Here is a 20,204-nt window from a genome sequence, read left to right on the forward strand (position 1 = left end):
ACCGTGCTGCTCACAACCTTCTCAGTCTCCCTTCAACTCTCTCCAGCCCTCACCGCTTAAGCGCTGAAACGGACCAACCTAAAACGTTTAACATCGTCATCAAAGGAGTTAACTCTCTCCCACTGGTGAAACTCGGCTTTATAGTATTTTCCACTAAAGTAAAGAGGTACTAAGTAGCCACGCGCCAGCACAAAGAAAGTGTGCAGCAGACCCTGTCCCTTTCCCAAAGCATGGACTGCAGCCAAAAATATGAGAAAATTGGGTCTGATAAAACTTTCAATAAATGTCTAGGGGGAAGGAGAGAGAAAGTGAGTGAGAGTAAGAGAGAGAGAGAGAGAGAAAGAGAGATAGAGAGGAAAGACCACGAGAGGGAGAGAGGAGAGAAAGAAAGAGTTGGAGAAAGAGAGATCTTTGTCATGGGGCTTTTATTTAGTTAGTTTGTTTTACATTCAAGTTGGACTGGTGCCAGACCTAAGGAGGGGTTATGTAGGAGAAGATATTTAAGTACAGACAGACTTTGCTCGTAAAACAAAAGTAAATCTAATGTCACTAGTTCAGATATAAATCCTACATCTGGTTATATTATCTTGCAACACTGCAATCAACAGCTAATTTAATAAGACTCTTTTTTCCAGTCCTTTATTTTTCACTTTCGACAAAATAATGCCGCTGTCAGCAAATGTTAATTATATTTCTTCTTCATACCTAAATGTAATAAATCTATGAACAATCATAAGGTCTCGTAAGTTCAAGCATGCAAAAAACTTAAAACTTAAAAAAATAAACATTCTTTCAATGCCCTAACACTTCTGAGGTCTTCGTTGTTGAGGCTAACAGTAGTGCTCAATCAAAGTGGGTCTCGTCCTTAATGAGGCAAATGTACGCCCGATTTCTGTGAGTCTCGGTACAGCAAAATCTGAGTTCGAAAGCCTGTCAAATGAGCGAGAGAGTCCATTAATCAGAACCGTCCTGTCAGACAGAGTGTGTGTGTCAATCCCTGAGAAAAAAGCACCGTCACAAAACGAAAGAAAGGCCGTCGCTAAAAAGGCGAGTCCTCCACCTTCCTCCTCTGCTTCCTTGCCTTCTTCCGTCGCGTCTTCGCCAGGTGGTTTGTGAGGAGGTTGACCTCCCTCTCGTCTTCCTCGTCTTTGCGCTCCTCCTTGTACCAGGGTCCCCACACCCCTCCGTTGTACAGCGGGTTGGAGCGCGAGTCTTTCGCCGGGTAGCGGACGGGCACTGCCGTCCTGTTGTACTGAGCTAGCCGCATTAGCATCTTCTTCACGATGTGCGGGTGGCGCAGCGAGAGGTCCACACGCTCGTAGGGATCGGCCGTGATGTTGAACAGCCAGACGGACTTTCCCCGGTCCCAGCGCACGCGCTCGTTGTGCCAGCGGTTGGTCAGAAACAGATTGGAGAACGTCTGCGGGGGAACCCAGTCGCTGTAGCCGGGAACCCCCGTCAGGAGCTTCCAGTGGCCCACCCGGAGGGCGGCACGGATGGCCGTGTTCCAGAGGCCGTAGCCGGCCTTCCAGGAGCCGTTCTTGGCCTTGGTGTAGATGGGGTCGATGTTGTGGAGGATGTCCTGGCGCGGGGAGGGCCGGCCCTCGCTGATGGCTTCCCACACGTCGAAGCCGTCCAGGTTCAGGTCCTCGTCCAGGGTCCCCTCCCCGAGACCGATCAGGGTGGGGAACCAGTCGGTGATGTGGACCAGACCACGGCACCGCGTGCCCTTGTTCAGGAGCAGGGGGCTGTGGACGAAGCCCACCGCCCGGATGCCCCCCTCCCAGTAGGTGGCCTTGCTTCCCCTCAGAGGCCAGTTGCTTCCCCCGGCCAGTGGCTGGCCACCATTGTCCGAAGAGTACACCATGACCATGTTGTTGTAGAAACCATGGCGTTTCAGGGCCAGCGTGAGGTTGTGGATGGCCTCGTCCAAACAGGAAACCATGGCTGCGTATTTCCTGCGGTGGGGGTTGGGGATAGACTTGTAGCGTTCAAGGTAGCGGGCGGGAACCTGCAGAGGGGAATGGACCGCCTGATAGGCAAGATACAGGAAGAGAGGTTTCCTAGGGTTGTGATTGGCCAAGATATTCACAGCCTTTTGGGTGTACATCAGGGTTGAGTACAGGCCCCTATCTTGTTCCCAGGCCGCCTCCTCCCCTTCGTAGAGGTCATACCCACACATACCTGGGCCGTCGCATTTATAATGACTATAATAGTCCCCGCTGCCAAGCAAGGAACCGAAGAAGGTGTCAAAGCCACGTTGGGTGGGCATGCAGCCGCGCTTGTAAAAGCCCAGGTGCCACTTGCCCACCATGTGGGTGGCATAGCCCGCCTGCTTCAGCTTCTGGGGCAGGGTCACATTTTCCAGGGGCAGGCAGTTTGGCTGGCTGGCTCGGATGATGGAGTGCTGGAGGCCTGTGTGGATCTGGTACCTGGAAGACAGAAGGGACAGCATTGTTTTAATGTCAGATGACGGGTGAAGAAAGCGGAGCAAAGAACAGGGTTTTAGCCTTCTTTTTTCCGCCCACAACCGTCATTACGACCCATACTGACATTACCAGAACTGCATAGGTTCAACACAAAGCCATACACATTCCTTAGATGGAAAAAGGGTAAGAAGGCAGACACACAGGAAGTCATCAAGCTTAAAAAACACTTTGTTTCCCCATGTAGTTTCGTCCCATCTGACCGTTGTATAGTTTAGTGCAATGTGTGGTAATGAGTGTTCAAGTTTCGATTTCAACAAGCGTGTGACACACACACACACACACACACACACTGTAAAGGTGTTTTGATGTTCCTCTCTTAACAGTCATCAGTTGGCTGAGTTTAAACTGTAAAAGTGCTTCCTGTAAATTCTATGCTTGAATGGCAGTGGATTGAGTTCCACAGGGTCACTACTAATTAGACAAGCATACAGAGCGGGAGAATCTTTGAAAAACTTTAATGTGCTACTGTATGACTTTCAATCAAATGCACCAAACGCAGTCCCAAGACCATGGTAATCCCCTTTAAAATGTATCCTTTTATAAGTTAGCAAAATGTCAGATTCCATTTTTTCACTTGCACAACGAACCCTTTCCCAGACTAGTAGTCTGCACAGAAAATGCTTTGTATAAAGGTTTTATACAGTAAATTACCCATTTTAATGACAATGGATGCGGTCCAAGTCAAGCCGGTTTAGAACGGACAGATACTTTAAGTGTTCAGTGCACAACCTGGCAATCTAAACCTGGCAACACAAGTCCACAGTGTTTGACAGGACATGTCCAAGACCAATATGGCAGAGGATGTTGTGGTGGAGGTAGAGGTGGAAGCTCTTCCCAGAGCTCCTATGCAGGAACTGGAAACCTGTTACTAAGGAGGAGGCAGGAGACGAAGCGTTGACCTTCAGCTGACAAAGCTGCTTTCATGTGGACGCCATCTTGGCAGTGATAGATAAGTTGGCTTTGAAATGCTGTTTAAAAAACACAGTTTGGGAAACAGAAAAGGACAGTGTTTTATACAAACTTCAGACCCAACTAAAAGTATGAATGGTTGGGTCCACAAGAAAACAAGAAGCTTGATGTCTATATCCAAAAAGATATAACCACAGGCAATGTCTGTACTCTTACCGTACTATATGTGGTAATAGTACTCTTACCGTACTATTACCACATATTTAGCTGCCATCAATCATAAGGAGCCACTGTAGAGTTTCAGTAATAATCCAATGTATAGAGCCAAGTTACGTTTACATACAATGACATAGTGAGTGCCTTCTGGCTTTGCTGCCTATGGCTGACAAGGCAGTCTTTTAAAGAGTCTGCCAGTGTCTATAGGAGCCTGCCTGTCTTGGCTCAAAAGTGAGTCAACCTGAGATTTTGGAAGGCGTCTACATAGGGGGAAGAAAACTACAACAAAAAAAAACTACCACTGACTTCAGCTCTGCCTGGATCCTCGACTTTGCTTTCAGAGAAAGCGAAGACAAACACCAGTCTCCTTCTTACCCTATTTCCCTCTCTCTCTTTCTCATCTCTCTCCTACTGCTAAAGGAGGACACGACACACACCCATTGCTCTGGGAAAGGCAGAGAAGGTGGTTGTTTGCTACTGTGAAAAGAGCATGGTGAGCGAGTACCCTGTATGTACCCTGCGGTTGAGATGTGAAGGCTGGGCAGGCGGCGTGGCCCTGTGTGAGTCCGGGCTGGGAGGAGGGGGGGGTCCTCATGCTGTTCCGCCTCCCACAAACACGTGCACAAGAACACACACGGCCCTCCACGCACCACAGCTGGGTTGGTCATTGCGCTGTACTTGAGGTAATTTATAGGTTCGGTTTGGTCTAAGTTTCCTTAACCTTCAAAGTGATATGTGGGAGAGCACAGCGTGCTAATGGAATTAGTTTAATTCTGGGAGCATCAACCATCCGCCACATGATAGCTTCTTCACACACTGACATCCATATGTTCCCTAGCATATTTTGAAGGCAGAACTGTTCAGGCACCTATTGTCCTTGATATTACAGTGGTTTCTATAGCAAACAGCTACAGATATTTGAGGGAGCCGGCTAATCCTTAATTGGAGGAACTGAAAAGTACTAAAACACGGTTTAGTTCGATGAAACGTCGGAACATTCTTGAAGGCTTCCAACTTAAACGTGACTGACTTAAAAAGTTGGACACAACATCAACCCGTCACACTGACGCATGCCAGGGTTTTTGCCTGTATCCATATATGAATATATCCGTATGCGTGTCATTTTCCTGGTGTCTGTCTCGTTGGTGTGCATGTTTATGTGTGTTCTAGTGTTTGCATGTAAAATGACAGCATAGGGATTAGCTAATGGGCCCCGGGGGAGAAGGCCAGCTAAGAAGGTAATGGTTCCCCCCTCTCCAGAACAGCATGCCTGGGGGGAGGAGGCGAGGCTCCTCCTCCACCACTGCCCGGCAGATGTGTCTCAGCGCCTGTCGCCATGGTAGCAATGCTCACAACACACCTGGCGAGGAGTGTTGCTGCTTTGTTAGGGTGGACTTTACGGAGCTCAAATCAGCAGGGGGATGTCTACATGGCACCGAAAGGCGTACATATCCCTGATGTCCCTATCGCATGTGTTCTCAGGAGGGCACATCTGTGTGTGTGTGTGTGTGGGGGGGGGCGGGGGGGGGGCGGGAGAGAGAGTTTTTCTGAGGAAGCGTCAAAAGAGGACCAGATGGTTTCAAATGAATCACCGGACGCATAAGTGTCGACATTTAAGCGGTGAGACCTGAAATCCAATTTCAGCCTTTTCCACTTGACGGGGAGATCACAGAGGGCAGGAAAACGAGCCGGCGACGTGACGCCGACCCAAATGAATGAAATGTGAAATGAGGGAACGCTAACCATTGTGTGCGTTTCATGTGGAGATGGAGAGCCTCTTCAGATGGTGCTCTGGGCCCTGGGGGCTTACACTACCCCACAACAAACACACTAGGAGATAGAGGCCTCATTGTTGTGCTGACTGCATGTCATTAGACTGTGCAATATGAATCCAGTGGTATGATGATCTAATACCAGGCTGGGCAGGAAGAGAGAAGCCACATCTGTCCGTGGATAAACACACGCACGCACACACACACACACACACACACACACACACACACACACACACACACACACACGCAATCAAGCTCTGGGAAAGTCCATGGGATCTTGGCGCACAACGCATGGGGAGCTTTGACAATGACAGAGCCGAACCTGTTCACCCTGCTGTATAACCCAACTGTCTATATTCTCAACGCAACTGATTTGTTGAAGACTGGGTCCTGGGTCCCGATGCAAACTGCAGAGTAAACACCCCTACCACGGTTCGTTTTTCATCACAAGGCATCCGTCCAACCCTCTTCACAAGCAGTTAAGTTTGTGTTTTGCCTTCCTCATATGGTCATAAAACGTTCAAGTTTTCTGCCCCTTTATCTCCCCTCTTTGTCAGAAACGGATCGCTGGTATACATTCCGTTAGAGTCCAAGTGAAACGTTTTACCCTTTACTTGATTCGCTTTTATTTGTCATTAAAAAATAAGCTGGTCTAGGTGCCAGACCTCACGTAGTGTAGTGTGATGACGAGATCAAGGCGTGCCTGCTTTCGTCTTTCACCAGATCAACCATCCAACTCTAGGATGCTGACGGTGACTTGTACAGGCTGGAACTCCATGCATTCCTGAGGAACCTGTAGTTCCTCTCTGAGATAAGGGGGGTTCCGAGGGGAACCATCGACGTTGATGGTGTGTCTGGTGTTGCTGAAGGACGCTTCCGAGCCTTTATGGGCCCCTTTGAAAGCGATGACTGGAATAACTGCCGTGTTTGAGATGGGCCCGTCCACCACCGCTCCTCCCCGCGTCCTGCTAGAGCTGATTTACAGACTCTCATTAAAACCCTGCCAAGCCTCTAAGGGGCTCTAGGGTTTGAAGGTCGAGGTTCAAAGGTGGGCCGTCGCTGCTTCCGACGTCCAACAAAAGCTTGGTCTGACGCCATGAACGGAAGCAAAAGAAAAGACTTTCAGCTGTTGGCACCCCCACCCATTCGCCCCTATCATACTTTAAAACGGTATAGGGTCTCAACCGGGGCCAAATCAGATTCAAGTTACTGTTCAATCTCAAACACCCCTTTAATCCCAATATCGCTCCAGTTTGTTTACACAACTGCTCAGCCACAAAGCCAATTAAATCACACACTCCATTACACAAATCAGCAAGCCCCAGCAATCACACACAGTCCCACAAGGCAAGTGCCATTTGCCACTACTACTACTACTACACCGCCACAGAGACTGACTTCTAGTTCCAAACCCTCGCTGGGCCAAGCGCCGGGGCCAAGCCATGTTAAAGTGCTCCACGTCCTCCCCACATATGGTTCGAATAAGCAGGCTCTCTGCAGCTAATCACATTCAGCCTTGAAGCGATGTGGCTCACTTTCTCATTCTGTTCCTTTCCCCTCCTCGCTCAGCCACAGCTATCTCTGCACCGCCTCGCAGCCTCGCTCCTCTTCTCCCTTGGCGCTCGTCCGACCTTTCCCCTCACGCTCTACCAACCAGGAGCACCGCAGATTCCTTCACTCGTGTTCGGGATCCACACCCTCACCTCCGGCTTCTGCACCCCCCCCCCCCCCTCTGAATTCCTCCATCAAAACACTCACACCCTCAACCACCCACTTGAACAATTCATCATCATCATCATCCCAAGCCGGTGCTTCTGGATAGCGTGTGGCGGTGTGGGTGGAGGTGCAGTCTGAAGAGAGAGACAGATCCTCGGAGAAGCTGGAGGGGGGCGAGAGAGATGAGACGACAGCCCACAGGCGGAGAGGAGGAAAACGAGACGTGATAGGCTGAGAGGTGATAGGCTGAGAGGTGATAGGGCGAGAGGTGATAGGGCGAGAGGTGATAGGGCGAGAGGTGATAGGGCGAGAGGTGATAGGGCGAGAGGTGATAGGGCGAGAGGTGATAGGGCGAGAGGTGATAGGGCGAGAGGTGATAGGGCGAGAGGTGATAGGGCGAGACGTGATAGGGCGACACTTGATAGGGCGAGACGTGATAGGGCGAGACGTGATAGGGCGAGACGTGATAGGGCGAGAGGTGATAGGGCGAGAGGTGATAGGGCGAGAGGTGATAGGGCGAGAGGTGATAGGGCGAGAAGTGATAGGGCGAGACGTGATAGGGCGAGAGTCGGAGGCGAGAGGAGCAGCGGCAGGCAAATAAACGACAAGCTGCGGTTCGATAGAGTTACAAGCCACAGCGGTCAGCACCACAGCAGCACAATGTTCCGCCTCACAGAGGTGCTCTTGGACGTCCTGTTCTTATCCTCGCTGGCCATCTTCTCCGCTCCGCCCAGAACACCCCGGGGACCCTGGGGCCGCATTCCTAATTATTTGTTTGCTGACGGACGGCAGTTCATCAGAGATGTAGGCCTCTGATAGCATTTTGATTTAGCCTCACAGCGGTTTTCCCTGCTTGGCAGGTTGTCAAGAGCGACCACTGGGGCCGTCCATGTGAGAAGCAAGGATCTACAGAGACACAGATGAAGTGTGTCCCTGGAACTGGTCAAAGTACATACTTTTATTCACCCAGGTTTATTAACGTTAGTCACATAGGGGTGGAACACACTGAAGAATGCTATCAAGCGTTAAAGTGGGACAGTACAGTAGACATATTTCAAGAATTTTCCCAGCTATCTGACAAACAGCTGTGGTGTTGTAACCCATCCAGAAAGGCAGTAGAGAATCACGTGTCGGTTGCAGATGCCTCCCCCCCCCCCCCCCCCCCCCCCTGTCCAGGAAGAGAACCTTCAGCACAGGCCGCACGTCTGCTGTGTCTGGGCACGTTTGTCGTGTCGCCCCAGCGCCGAGACGCTCATATCTGGACATGCCAGGAGTGTGTTTGCGAAACTTCTCCGGCAAATTCCATCATCGCAACCACCTTTGTGTCTGAAGCGGGGCCAATTCCGAAAAGACCTGGTCTGGAGCATTGTCTCGCTCCGTCAAACAAGCATTCCCCAGACATAGGCCGCATTCTTCCACTTTAAAAAAGGGCTGCAAGGCCGCTGCCAGTGAAAGCAACCTCTGCCCTCTCGCTGGCATGACTCCACAATGCAGGTCTGCGAGTACAGTAAGGGTTCGTGGAGTTGCAGTCACTCACAGCACCTCAGACAGGAAGGGTTAGCTGCAGCCTCATCTTATCTGCGCACCCTCGAGGAGAACCAGAGGTCAAGATGAGATGATGCAGCACTTCGGGAGGCCAGGTATAGCATAGCAGTCCCTCCCCCTGCTCCCATCAGGGATCAAGGGATTACTTTAAAAAAAAATATATATTTTGGGGGGCATTTTTGGGGGCGTTTTATCTATTTTGAGAGTGATAGTTAAGAGAGAGAGACAGGAAAGGCAAGGAGAGAGAAAAAGGAAGGCATGCGGAAAAGGGCTCGGGCTGGAACCCAACCAGGGCCCCTGCAGTAAGGCCTTAAGCCTACGTGGTTCGCTCTCTCTACCCGGTGAGCCACCTGGGTGCCCCAGGATCAAGTGTTCTCACTGCTGTGAGAACAAGAGCCGGACAGAGGCTCCCTCTGCTCTGTCCGTGTCTTCTCAGTTCCAGACCCCCTCCTCTCCTGACCCTGCCCAGGGAGCACAATGAGGGGATAAGAGGCGAGGACTGATATACTCATTTCAGAGAAGCCCTGTGATCGCTCCAATGCTGGGGTCAGTCTTGCGTGCTGCCATCGGGTCGCGGGTCACCGGGAACGGACCCCCCGAGGCCGGGAAACAGGGGGTCTGTGTGTGTGAGGCAGCGAGGCAGCCAGGCAGCCAGGCCGGGAAACAGGGGGTCTCTGTGTTTGAGGCAGTGAGGCCAGGAGGCCAGGGGTCTGTGTGTGCGAGGCCAGGAGGCCAGGGGTCTGTGTGTGCGAGGCCAGGAGGCAGGGGGTCTGTGTGTGCGAGGCCAGGAGGCCAGGGGTCTGTGTGTGCGAGGCCAGGAGGCAGGGGGTCTGTGTGTGCGAGGCAGCAAGGCCTTCCCACAGTGGCGAGGTGTTGTGTTACAGGGAAGGAGGGTGTAGAGGGAGACTGGGACGACACTGGCTGTACAGGGTCTTAGTACTATGGGTCAATTCAAAGCAGTCCTCAACCATTAATATCTCCCATATGCTTCCAAACGTTCCAATATTCACTTAAAGAGAATGATGGTGGCCAGAACTGTCAGGGGAGCTTTTGTAGATGGAGAGGCAACACCTTGAAAATGTGTGTTTTTTCCCTTTGAAGCAGTTGCACTGAACAACAGAAAGTCTCCTTTAAGGATTCTCCTGCAATATGAATTCTCACATTTGGGCTTTTTTGTGTTTGCTGTTCCAACTCCAAGTGCTTGTTATCATATGTTACTTCTTATTTTTCTTCATCTTATCTTCCCGGCATTGTGAAGGCATCTGGCTCAAACAGCGAAAACACATTAGATGAGGTCTAATTCAGTTATTCCTCACCACTGTAAAAGCCACCAGACAACATACATCACGTCACTCCAGACAAAAAAAGCAGAGCTGACCTCACCCTGACCTTACATGTGCCTGTGCTCTGGGCCATCAGGATGTTTATTTTCACCTGTCAGGAGTGCTTCAGCCTCCTGGATAAATCAGAATATTAATGAGGCAAAGGAACCAGTCCACGTGTTGACATTTGAGAGAACCTGATACACACAGTGGGCCAGAGACACGACTTACAATGAGGGTTCAATAAACAAAATGTGGATTTTGGGGATGTGTTCGGGTGGTTGCCGTGCCAAACATCTCGGGGGTGAAGGCGCGGCACGCAAAGGAGGAGAAACATCGACGTTTTAATGCTCCGAGGGGATGGATCACTGACTAGACAGTGGTGGCCATCTGCCGCAGTCGTGAAATGGAAATCCATCCAGGATGGTTCATTCACTACACATGACAATACAGCTCTTTAGCTTCTCATCTGCCTTTGAGATTTATACATACAACCGTCAGATAGCCACACACGCACACACAATAATCCACACACACCATGAAGACACACACTTGTGCACTCCCGCCCAACAAACACAGAACAAACCCCGCACACCCTCTCCTTGAATTCTAATCTCGACCTGGGAGGTGAACCGTCTAATCGCAGCTGGGCCGATGCAGCCTTGCATTGACCCCCTCCGCTCCCATCGCCCGTTCAGCAGTAGTCTGGGAACATAACTGACTCTCCACCTCCCTTTCCCTGTGGACGCCACCATTACCCCTCTCCTGCTGCTGTGAAAGCAATCCAGGGGTGGAGTAGAGAGAGCTGCAGGGGCACTTTTCTCCTTATTTTTCCCGGACGGCTGCCAGGAGAGGTGCCCAGCGACGTCCCTGTCTCCTGAGGAGTGGAACAGATGTGGGCAGCCCCCCCCCAGACCATCCTCCTGGAGCCCCAGAGGACGGAGAGAACAGAAAAGCGCTGATGCGAAACCCGAGCACACTACAAAGCCAAGCCGCAATCAAGCTCCCCTGCTCTCTGATACGTCGGTTTCTTTCCCTGCTGCTGGTCCCAAACAAGGTGGTTGCTAAGGGGGGGGGGGGGGGGGGGGGGCAGAGACTGCAGCTTGCAAACAGTTAAGTAGTTAGTGGTGGGGTGCTTCTTTGCAGCTTATGGCATCAAAAGCAGACTAAATGCTCTTGTCTCTGTAGTAGTCGCTGTGCTCGCTCAGCAGAATTAATGGATTTCGTGCGTCATTGCCCCATAAGAACATGAAAAAAGTGTAAACTCTGCACACTTGGAGTTAATCACACGATCTGCTATAAACAAATTGGTATTGAACACCTCCTTTCCTGTTGCTGTGATGGTATACTGGGCTACTAGATGTCCCACCAGATTGTAATGCCGTTGACATGGAGTTCTCGATATGTAGATGGACAATTACCCTTATCCAAATGTATATCAGAAATTGGACGAGAGAAACTCACCTGCCGGTCATGAGTTGACTCCTAGAAGGGCTGCAGAGCGGTTGGACGTAGTAGTTCTCCAGTTTCACCCCCTGCGCGGCCAGCCTGTCCAGCGTCGGAGTCTTGATCTCGGATCCGTGGTACCCCACATCCCGGAAGCCTTGGTCATCCACCAGAATGAAAATGATGTGAGGCTGTGTAGATGTCTTGTCCAGCTCATTCACCCGGTTGCGCAAATTCTGATTCCAATTTTCCCAAGACATCTGATAGCCTCGCGTTGAAGATGAGAACATCAGTAAACTCGCCAGAACACTAATAAGAAACATCTTTATCTTCAACGCGTGCATTTTTGCGTCTCGTCAAAATTGAACAATTTGATACATCGTTGCTAACACCCTTAAAATGAAGAAACGATGTTTTTCTGATACATCGAAAAGTGCTACATAGTTGCTGGTTGTCATAATGGGTAAAGCTTGTGTGCGGTGGCACGTTGTACATGTTCGGGGGTAACAGCAACACTTGGAAATTGGGTTCGCATTATAGTCAGTGTCCTATTCTTCCACAGCAAGTTTGTCTGCAGGCAACCGTACAAAAAAGCCTGACAAAAAAATTGGAAATACAACCAATCGATGACCTTTCAGTTCCAACTATGTGTGCAGAAAAAGAAAACATGCATTTAATTTCGGTCGCGGTCTGTAGGAGGTTTTGGTACTGTTGCAAATCACAAGAATCCCAAAACACTGGATGCCAAAGTTCTAAAACGGTTCACACTTATCGTTGAAGTTACTTGATTGTGAGTCTTTGTTCCAAACACACCAATATCCGATAAATGCTTGCTTTTAATTCTCAGCTACCGGCTCAAAAATATTCCAAGAGAAATGACATATAAAACGTGAAACAGGTTCGCCTGGCTGTGCAGAATGAATCGGTCCTATCCCTTCCAAGCTGTGAGTGCCGCCTTCTCAAGCTGCTCTGAATGAACGTATACAGCGGAGAGCCTATCCCTTGTGTGCGCTCTCTCTTCTCAACTGAAGTGCTGCACCACTGCACTTTACCGCGAAAGTAAAGACAAGTGTGTTCAATCATGCATGACTGACACTGGCCCAGTGTGCCTATGTGTCACCCAAACGCGCGGTCTCTTCTCAGTTTATTTATTTAACTCGAGAAGTGCACCCCTATTGGTTCTGTCCGTGATTAAATAATTGGAGACGAATAATTCAAATGAGTTACAACTGTCCTGGCGTGAGAGTGACTGATGACATGTTTAGCCTACTCGGGACTCCTGGGCAAGAAGCTCAATGTGTTTTCTGAATTTTCAGTTCTGGAAGTCTGACATTTGATGTATAGCTCGACCCTGGAGACAGACACTAAACTTGAGAAAACATTGGTGAGGAGATAAACCTGTAATCTCTCATCTGTCGTAAAAAGTGGTTGCCTATATTTTTACGTCTTGCCTTCACATGTTGCAGTCCTGAGACAATTGATCTATATCTCCCTCCACCATTGAATGTGTAGACTTTCCATGGACTAATGATATATAGAAACCAATAGACTCTATGGCCCAGTTTCCCAGACATGGATTGAGCCTAGTCGTAGAGTAAGAGAACATTTCAATGAAGATCTCCATTGAAAACGTTTTTAGTCTAGGACTAGGTTAAATCCATGTCTGGGAAACTGGGCCTATGGCTTTAAAATGATAACATGTCATACTGGTATGATCCATGTTATGGCTCAAGAGAAGACTAGCCTACTTGGTGTGCTGAGAAAGGATTACTTCAGCCGGGTTTATCTCATCGAGCATGTTGACGTTCTTGAAGGGAATGCAGAAGTGGACACTGCCATGCAGTCCACCAAACTTTGACAGATATTGTTATGATTGGGGGCTCGTGCATAAAGAGCTTGGTGTGACTTACTGAATTGGGCAAGAGGTGTCGGGGGGTGTACAGTGTGCGTCTTTGAGCAATGCTAAACCGATGGAGACTTAGGTTCCATGTGTCCAGAACTCACTCACTCACACAGACACACACACACGCACACTCCTAATGACCCAAAGCGTGGGTGTCTGAGAAATGAATACATTTTCTGCTCAATAAACAAACGTTGACAGACAGAAACTGGGTCTGCTGGTACAAGATGTGGACACAGGCCTCGCAGGACAAACAGCGGCTGTACTCGCTAAGGCCCCTCGACTTTCCCGAGGGTTTATCGCAAGTCGAGCTCACCTGAGCAGCACGTGTGTTCAGCCGTTCGGTCACTCAGAGTCCAGATGGGTCTCGCTCGACACTAACAAAGGTCAGCCCATTACCTATTACCATTTTGCCTTCGTAAAGTGGCCAGCGATCCATTGGGCTTTTGTGCCTTGACTCCGGGGCATCCTGTCCAGCAGAATGAGTCATTCACTTTGTGAGAGAACTCCCAGTACCTCATCAACTCTGCTGTGAAAGGAAGATGCCCTCCAGTACTCTGCTCACTCATCCAGTCCAGAGCACCAGTCACACTTCCTCGCTGTGTGGCTAGCCGGATGGCCTCACATGACTCACTTCAGAAATGATGCAATGGCCCAGGACGTGAGGAGCCAGACTGATTCCTGTGAGCCCGTGCCACCTTGGAGAAAAATCTCCCCCCCCGATCCCTCTCCCTCTGGCGTTTGAAAGAAAACGGATGGCAAGCTTCATCTCTTTGTTTCCAGGATTTTTTCCCCCGGGTTATGACAGTAAATATGCAGGCTTCTACCCCACACAAACACACAGGCAGACTGACGGCCTCTGCCAACCCTCTTCTGTTCTCAGAACCCAAGCTCACAGCACATTCCAACAGAGCCGTCTTCCTGCATAATCGCCTCATTGTTAAGGTGACTCACTTTACAAGATTGGGAACTGAAATAATAAGGGTTTACATCCAAAACAAAAGCGAAAATCTCATCTGGGTAGTTTCTTTGAATAGGAACATGTCTCTTGGTTTGGCTTTGTTTGTTCTACATTATGTCCCCGTTGTAACTCTTACTGCCAAGTCATAACAACAACATTTCCACACATACAAATCTGTTAATCGTCTGGCTACATTCAGTCAGTATGTCAGTGTTTCCATACACTCCCAAGTGCTTAGGCTAACAGGGTTGGCATCACAACAACCCATCTGTGTTCACACAGATAAAGCAGAGGATTCTCAGCACTGGGGTGTTGACACAGAGATTACCGGTGAGCCAGTGAGAAGGACCCTCATGATGAGAGCCACTCACCCGCAAACTGTCATTGTGTCAGACATTCCAGAGTAGCTTAGAGGGAATACCGACAGAGCAGGTGGAGCAGTTTAGGCCTACTGTACTTCATAATGCACCGTAGCTAACCCTGACGGAAAGATAGGGAAAGAATGTCAAGTATGTTCAAGCCGTCATTGTCAAATCTTGATTAAATATTGCTTGCTTTGAGCAGTATTACCTGTTTAAACAACTGTTGGTTGACAGTTTTGTGCTTTTCCACCAAAAGGAGAAGGTTAAAATACTAAGTAAAGTAAAAAATGTGACATTCAAATATAATATTCCTGTCACACAATCACGATACAATCTTCTTGATGTGGGTTTGATGAACTAGGGATGAACTAGGCAGTCAGGTGGCTGAGCGGTTAGGGAATCGGGCTAGTAATCTGAAGGTTGCCAGTTCGATTCCCTGCCGTGTCAAATGACGTTGTGTCCTTGTGCAAGGCACTTCACCCTACTTGCCTCGGGGGGAATGTCCCTGTACTTACTGTAAGTCGCTCTGGATAAGAGCGTCTGCTAAATGACTAAATGTAAAATGTAAATGTAACTAAGCAATCTGGAATTGACTCCTGTACCTTTTAGACAATTCTATTGGACAAAATGAGTCAGCTAATCCATTACCTCTCAGTTACCATTCTGGTGTTCTGTCCTGTCCATCCTAATGCAGGCTAATTCAAGAGTGTTAAAGTTGTAATGAGCAACAGACTCTGCAAGCTCTTAATAAGGCCTGATTAAAAGTAAAATAACAGGCAGTCAACCTTAAGCTCTTAGTTTTATTAGACCTGACTGGGCAAAAACAAGCTGTTTTTACAAGGGTTCATGTCCGCCAGCTCTCTCAATTTAAAAATGAAGACAGTTTGTGACCAACAAACATGGTTCTCACCAACAACATTTTTTTCCCCTTCATCATGTTTTTTGTCTAAAGATGTTACTTTGATGCAGGCTGCTAGTCATGCAAGAATCTATCATCTAACATTACTTATTAGAAGGTAAAAGACAGAAATATGTTGGTCTGACATGCCCCAGCACAGCTCTCATTGGTGACAGATAGTAGGCTTTGTTTGTTCCTGTGTGGAACAAACAAAGCCTACAAATTCAGGGACACTATCCCTCTGATGACATCTTCGTGTTTGGATGTGATTGGGTGACAGAGTCACCTAAATGAAAACAGGCACACCAGCCTTTCACCGTAAGGTCTAGTAAAAGAGAAAATATGGTGTAAAATGGAAAAATATGGTGTAAAGAGATAAGACACATTCATGGGATTTAGATTGACAGGTTTATCGACAACGAAAATAGCAATAGTTACAGAAGGGTTCATTAAAACAGAAGTTTAAGGGTGCACGTAGGCACTACCTTGAAAGATAGACGTGGAGATGACAAAGGCTGACTTCAGATCCAGAGGTCCTGCTAAGCAGCAGAAACTTGTGAAAAAACAATATTTCCAGACAATTTGGTTTCCCCTCTGAGGTAGCAGGTGTTAACTGACAGGCATGCAACCCCCCCCCCTCACCCCCACAGGCATGACTCAACCCTCATGCTCTTATTATATCTGATATAAGGTTGAGTGGTTTCATCTTTGCCTTATTTTCCCAACAAATAACACAGCTGTCTAGAACAGGCACGCAATGACAGCCATTGGAACAAAAGAGGACATCCAGACAAAACAAAATCTGAAGTGGGAAGTTTACAACACTGCATGGCTGACGTGTGTCCAAACAGAAGGTGCTGCTAGATCATGGGATGTCGGCCCTGCGGTTCCACAAAGAGAGAAGTTCCGAGAGGAGACAGAGGAGAGGAGAACCATCCAGAAGGATTTGTAGGAGTCGGAAAACCCCATGGAGGAGAAAGAGAGATGACAGAGAATGACTGGAGGATGAGGAGGAGAGGATGGAGAGAGAGGAGGGTAGGGTACTAGCAGAGCAGTGAGGTTGAGGGAGAAGTCAACAGTGGGCTGATTCGAGGACCATATGAGCCTGAATATGACCTCTGAACTTTCGACATGTCCGGCCAGACGTAGCCAGAGAATGGGACTCTTGTGCTGAAGAAAAACACAGGTGGGCTAACATCGACCCAAACTGCTTTCCTCACTGTATTATGTCAGACGCTACGCCTGCAATTCAACCCGCGCCTCCACCAATGACCTCGCAAGCTAACACCGACACACTAAACAAAGTTGACTTGCTAATAAAGAAGTTAGCGCTCTCCTCAGGTAACAACGACTTCCCCACGACAAGGCAATATCTATTAGGAGGTCGCTGGCCGTGTTATTCCAGTGTGGTTTCGTTGGCCACGTGCACAGCTGGACAGGAGCACAGCCCCCTGTTAGCATGGCGAGTGCCTAATGTGTTATCCAGTTGGCTCAAATGACTGTATCAACAGGGCCTGTTTTCTCTCCGTGCACCATGAGTTAGTGCCCCCCCCCCCCCCCCCCCTCCCCCCCTCCTCTTCTCCACACCAACAGTCCCCATCGGAGGACTCGGAGCTTCCAATGCAAGCCTCTTAAAGCTGCACCCTGGAACAGTGCAGACTATCCAGCTGTTTGGAATGATAAAAGCTGTCAGTCATTTTTTACGTCGGCCGCCAGAAGAAAAGTGAGGGAGATGGATTGATGGGGAGAAATGTTCAGGGTCGCTCTTGAAGCTCGCACAGCGGTGACTGGCCCTGGTCCCAGTCCCGTGTCCCTTTGGTTCGACGCGAGCTCCTGTTCTCCTCTTCAGAACTTCTGAAAGCTCAGCAGCTTTGCCTCTCTCTCTCTTCCTCTGGAGGTATAGTAAAAGAAAATAAACAAAACACTGGCCCCGCGAGAGAGGCAGAAAAGCAAGGAGAAGAGAGAGGACTTGGAAGACTAGAATGAGAGAAACCTAGAGGGAGGGAGAGAGAGCCAGAGGGAGGGAAAGAGAGGAAAAAGGAGAAAAGGGAGAGAGGCGAGGAGTGAGGACGGAGGAAAGAGAGAGAGAGAGGAGAGGAAAGAAAGAGAGGAGTGAGGAGAGAGGAAACAGAGAGGGGAGAGGAGAGGAAATAAAGAGAAGAGTGAGGAGAGAGGAAAGAGAGAGAGGAGAGGGGCATGTGACTGGGAGAGGAGAAAGACAGAGAGAGAGAGTGTAAGGAGTCATTCCTGGCTGGGCTAGGATGTCTGGTGCGGCACCAGGTGGATCCTTGGGTCCTGACTCGACTCCAGCAGAGAAGCAGAATGAATGGAAACAAAGGGAAATGCTTCAAGGAGAGGAGACAGAGAGAGAGGGAGAAGGAGAGAAGGGAGAGAACGCGATAAAGGAAAGTACAGCCACACAGAGAACAGATGTGGGGTTAGAGAGGTCACCTCAGAACTGAAAAGGCCAGAAAACAGGCGATGACAGGAAGAGCTGGGACAGAGAACGATGAAGAGAAGTGAGCGTGAGGAAGAAGGGACGAGTCCTCAGGGGCATTTACATCCATCATCTTTTAAGACGTCCGCATCGCCTCAACCCAGTAACCCCACACTCACTGCAGCCTGTAGCTGAAACAGAGCTTAGGCGTGGCTGGAGAGCATCTATGCCAAACTCTGCACCAGGCTGAGGGTAATAAAAGGAGCGTTCGGCTTTTCAATGGCAGCCAAGAACCGGATTACCGCACAGGGGAAGTATGTGAGTAGTTTTTTTGTCAGGCGTCAGGGTAGACAGCTATATGCAGCCTCGGGTTTTTACATGGAAGTATCCTGCGGTAAGGCCGAGAGGCCCCCCAGCCCCCAGCCTCGGCTGGATAAAGGAGCTGTAGTGGTGGTGTGTGTACACGCTGTTACCACGTCGTAAATCTGAAGCGCTCCTGCAGAGCCGGGGTCTCTGCGACGCCGCTGTCAACCGCAGCTCAGCTGTGACACGCGCGGCGCCGTAAAAGGTTGTCATCGGATGTCCCGTTTACGGGCGCGGTGCGGAGCCCTGGGTCAACGAGCTGAGTCCGAGGTTTTTTTATTGCGTTTGATAGTTCCTTGTTCCTCTCCTCTCTCCTTTTTGTCAGCTTCTTTCTCTCTCTTCCTGTCTGGGAGTTTGAGGACCTTAACACATTCTCGGGTGTGTTTTCAAATGTCACTCAGCACTGCTGACCCGGGCGCACTTCCTGCTTCGCCTCACATAGGTCGAAGGTCAAACATACCACAGGACAGATGTCTGTCAACTACAGCAGTTACAGCGATTCCATCACGCTCTCCATCTCTCTCTCTCGCTCTCTCCCGGCTGATCAGTTGGGTGCTATGAATGCTAGTCTATACATCGTATCATATGATATTGGCAGAGTAGTGAGCATTTCAGTCCAAATATCATTTCTCTCTCTCTCTCTCTCTCTCTCTCTCTCTCTCTCTCTCTCTCTCTCTCTCTGTTCATTCGCAGGTCATGTCATTCTGACAGCCCTCGGTGAAGCCAGAGTAAACATCATGCTTTCCTCTCTGCGGGTGATGGGAAGGGTGCTGTTAAAATGGAAAAACCGGCATGTCACTCCCATTCTGGGGATATGGCTTCTGTGGATGTTAGCAGTGGGTACCAGGAGCCGTGGTGCCCTTGGACCTGCCTGCTCTCCAGAGAGACATCAGCCCTCCACCTGCCCTCCCTCTCCCCTTCTCTCCTTCCCCGGACAGAGACCCTGTTGTGTTTGACACCATAACAAGGTCTGCCGCCCCAAGCTCATAGAGGACACGCTGAGTGGGCAGAGAGGAGGGAGAGGAGAGAGAGAGAGAGGAGGACGTGTTTAAAGGGGGTGATTGATGGAAATGGAGAAAACGGTGAACGATATTGTGAAGGATCTGGAATCAAAGTGTGTGCGGGTGGGGATACTAAATCCGAGACACACCAAGACAATCTTAATTGATTGATGAGTGAAAACAGAGGACCAGAGAGAGAAAGAGAGGGGGAGCGACATGGAGAGAGACAGCCCAAAAGCAGAGCAAAACAAATAAACCAGTCCCCCTCACCCTCTCCCTCCTTCCCACCCCCCCACCCCCGCCTCTCTCTGCAGAGTCGCGTGGCTGGGAGAGGGTCAGAGAAGGGGCCTTCGGGGTAATTATGTCCCTCTGCATTTTAACAAGATCCCAACCTCACACAAAGAGAGCCCACTGTGGGCCTCTGGCTCTATTTTTAGTTGGCCCCAGTGCATGCTGGTCCAGGTGGAGGTGTATGGAGTTAGGTGGACTCGGGGCTGTAATCAGCCGGTCGCTGCCTCGGCTGGTCTGACACTAGATGAATGAGCTCTGTTTCCCAGCGACACACTGACTCTCTTTCACCATACATAAGCCCCTGTTGAAAAGAGGCTTTTTTAGAGGCAGCGGAGTCCTTCTCTCGTCGGACACACAACACTGCCATGGTGAGCCACGGTGACACTAACACGGCTGTGGGCATGCGTGTGTGTGTGAGTGTGTGTGAGTGTGTGTGTGTGAGTGAGTGTGTGTGAGTGTGTGTGTGTGTGTGTGTGAGTGTGTGTGTGGGGTTTCTGGGCCTCTGGGTGGGATGGATCTGCGGACGTGGGTTTCAGACAGGAATCAGACATGACCCAGAAAGCCACTGTA

At 49.6% G+C, this 20,204-nt stretch overlaps 1 protein-coding gene across 1 annotated transcript; it reads right to left on the bottom strand.

Annotated features, from left to right (window-relative positions):
• Positions 1-423: 423 nt before the first annotated feature.
• On the bottom strand, positions 424-11,900 carry arsj (arylsulfatase family, member J). Its single transcript, XM_067261481.1, has 2 exons — positions 11,437-11,900; positions 424-2,432 (listed from the first exon to the last, which is right to left on the bottom strand). The coding sequence occupies exons 1-2, from the start codon at positions 11,760-11,762 to the stop codon at positions 1,040-1,042; spliced, it is 1,719 nt and encodes a 572-aa protein (XP_067117582.1). The 5' UTR covers positions 11,763-11,900; the 3' UTR covers positions 424-1,039.
• Positions 11,901-20,204: the final 8,304 nt, after the last annotated feature.

The sequence above is a fragment of the Osmerus mordax genome, chromosome 23, assembly GCF_038355195.1.
Source record: "Osmerus mordax isolate fOsmMor3 chromosome 23, fOsmMor3.pri, whole genome shotgun sequence".
In the NCBI taxonomy this organism is placed as follows: domain Eukaryota; kingdom Metazoa; phylum Chordata; class Actinopteri; order Osmeriformes; family Osmeridae; genus Osmerus; species Osmerus mordax.

Coding starts and splice junctions, on each gene's coding strand:
- arsj (XM_067261481.1), bottom strand. CDS start 11,762: ATGCACGCGTTGAAGATAAAGATGTTTCTTATTAGTGTTCTGGCGAGT. Junction 2,433..11,436: donor AGTCAACTCATGACCGGCAG/GTGAGTTTCTCT, acceptor TCTGTCTTCCAG/GTACCAGATCCACACAGGCC.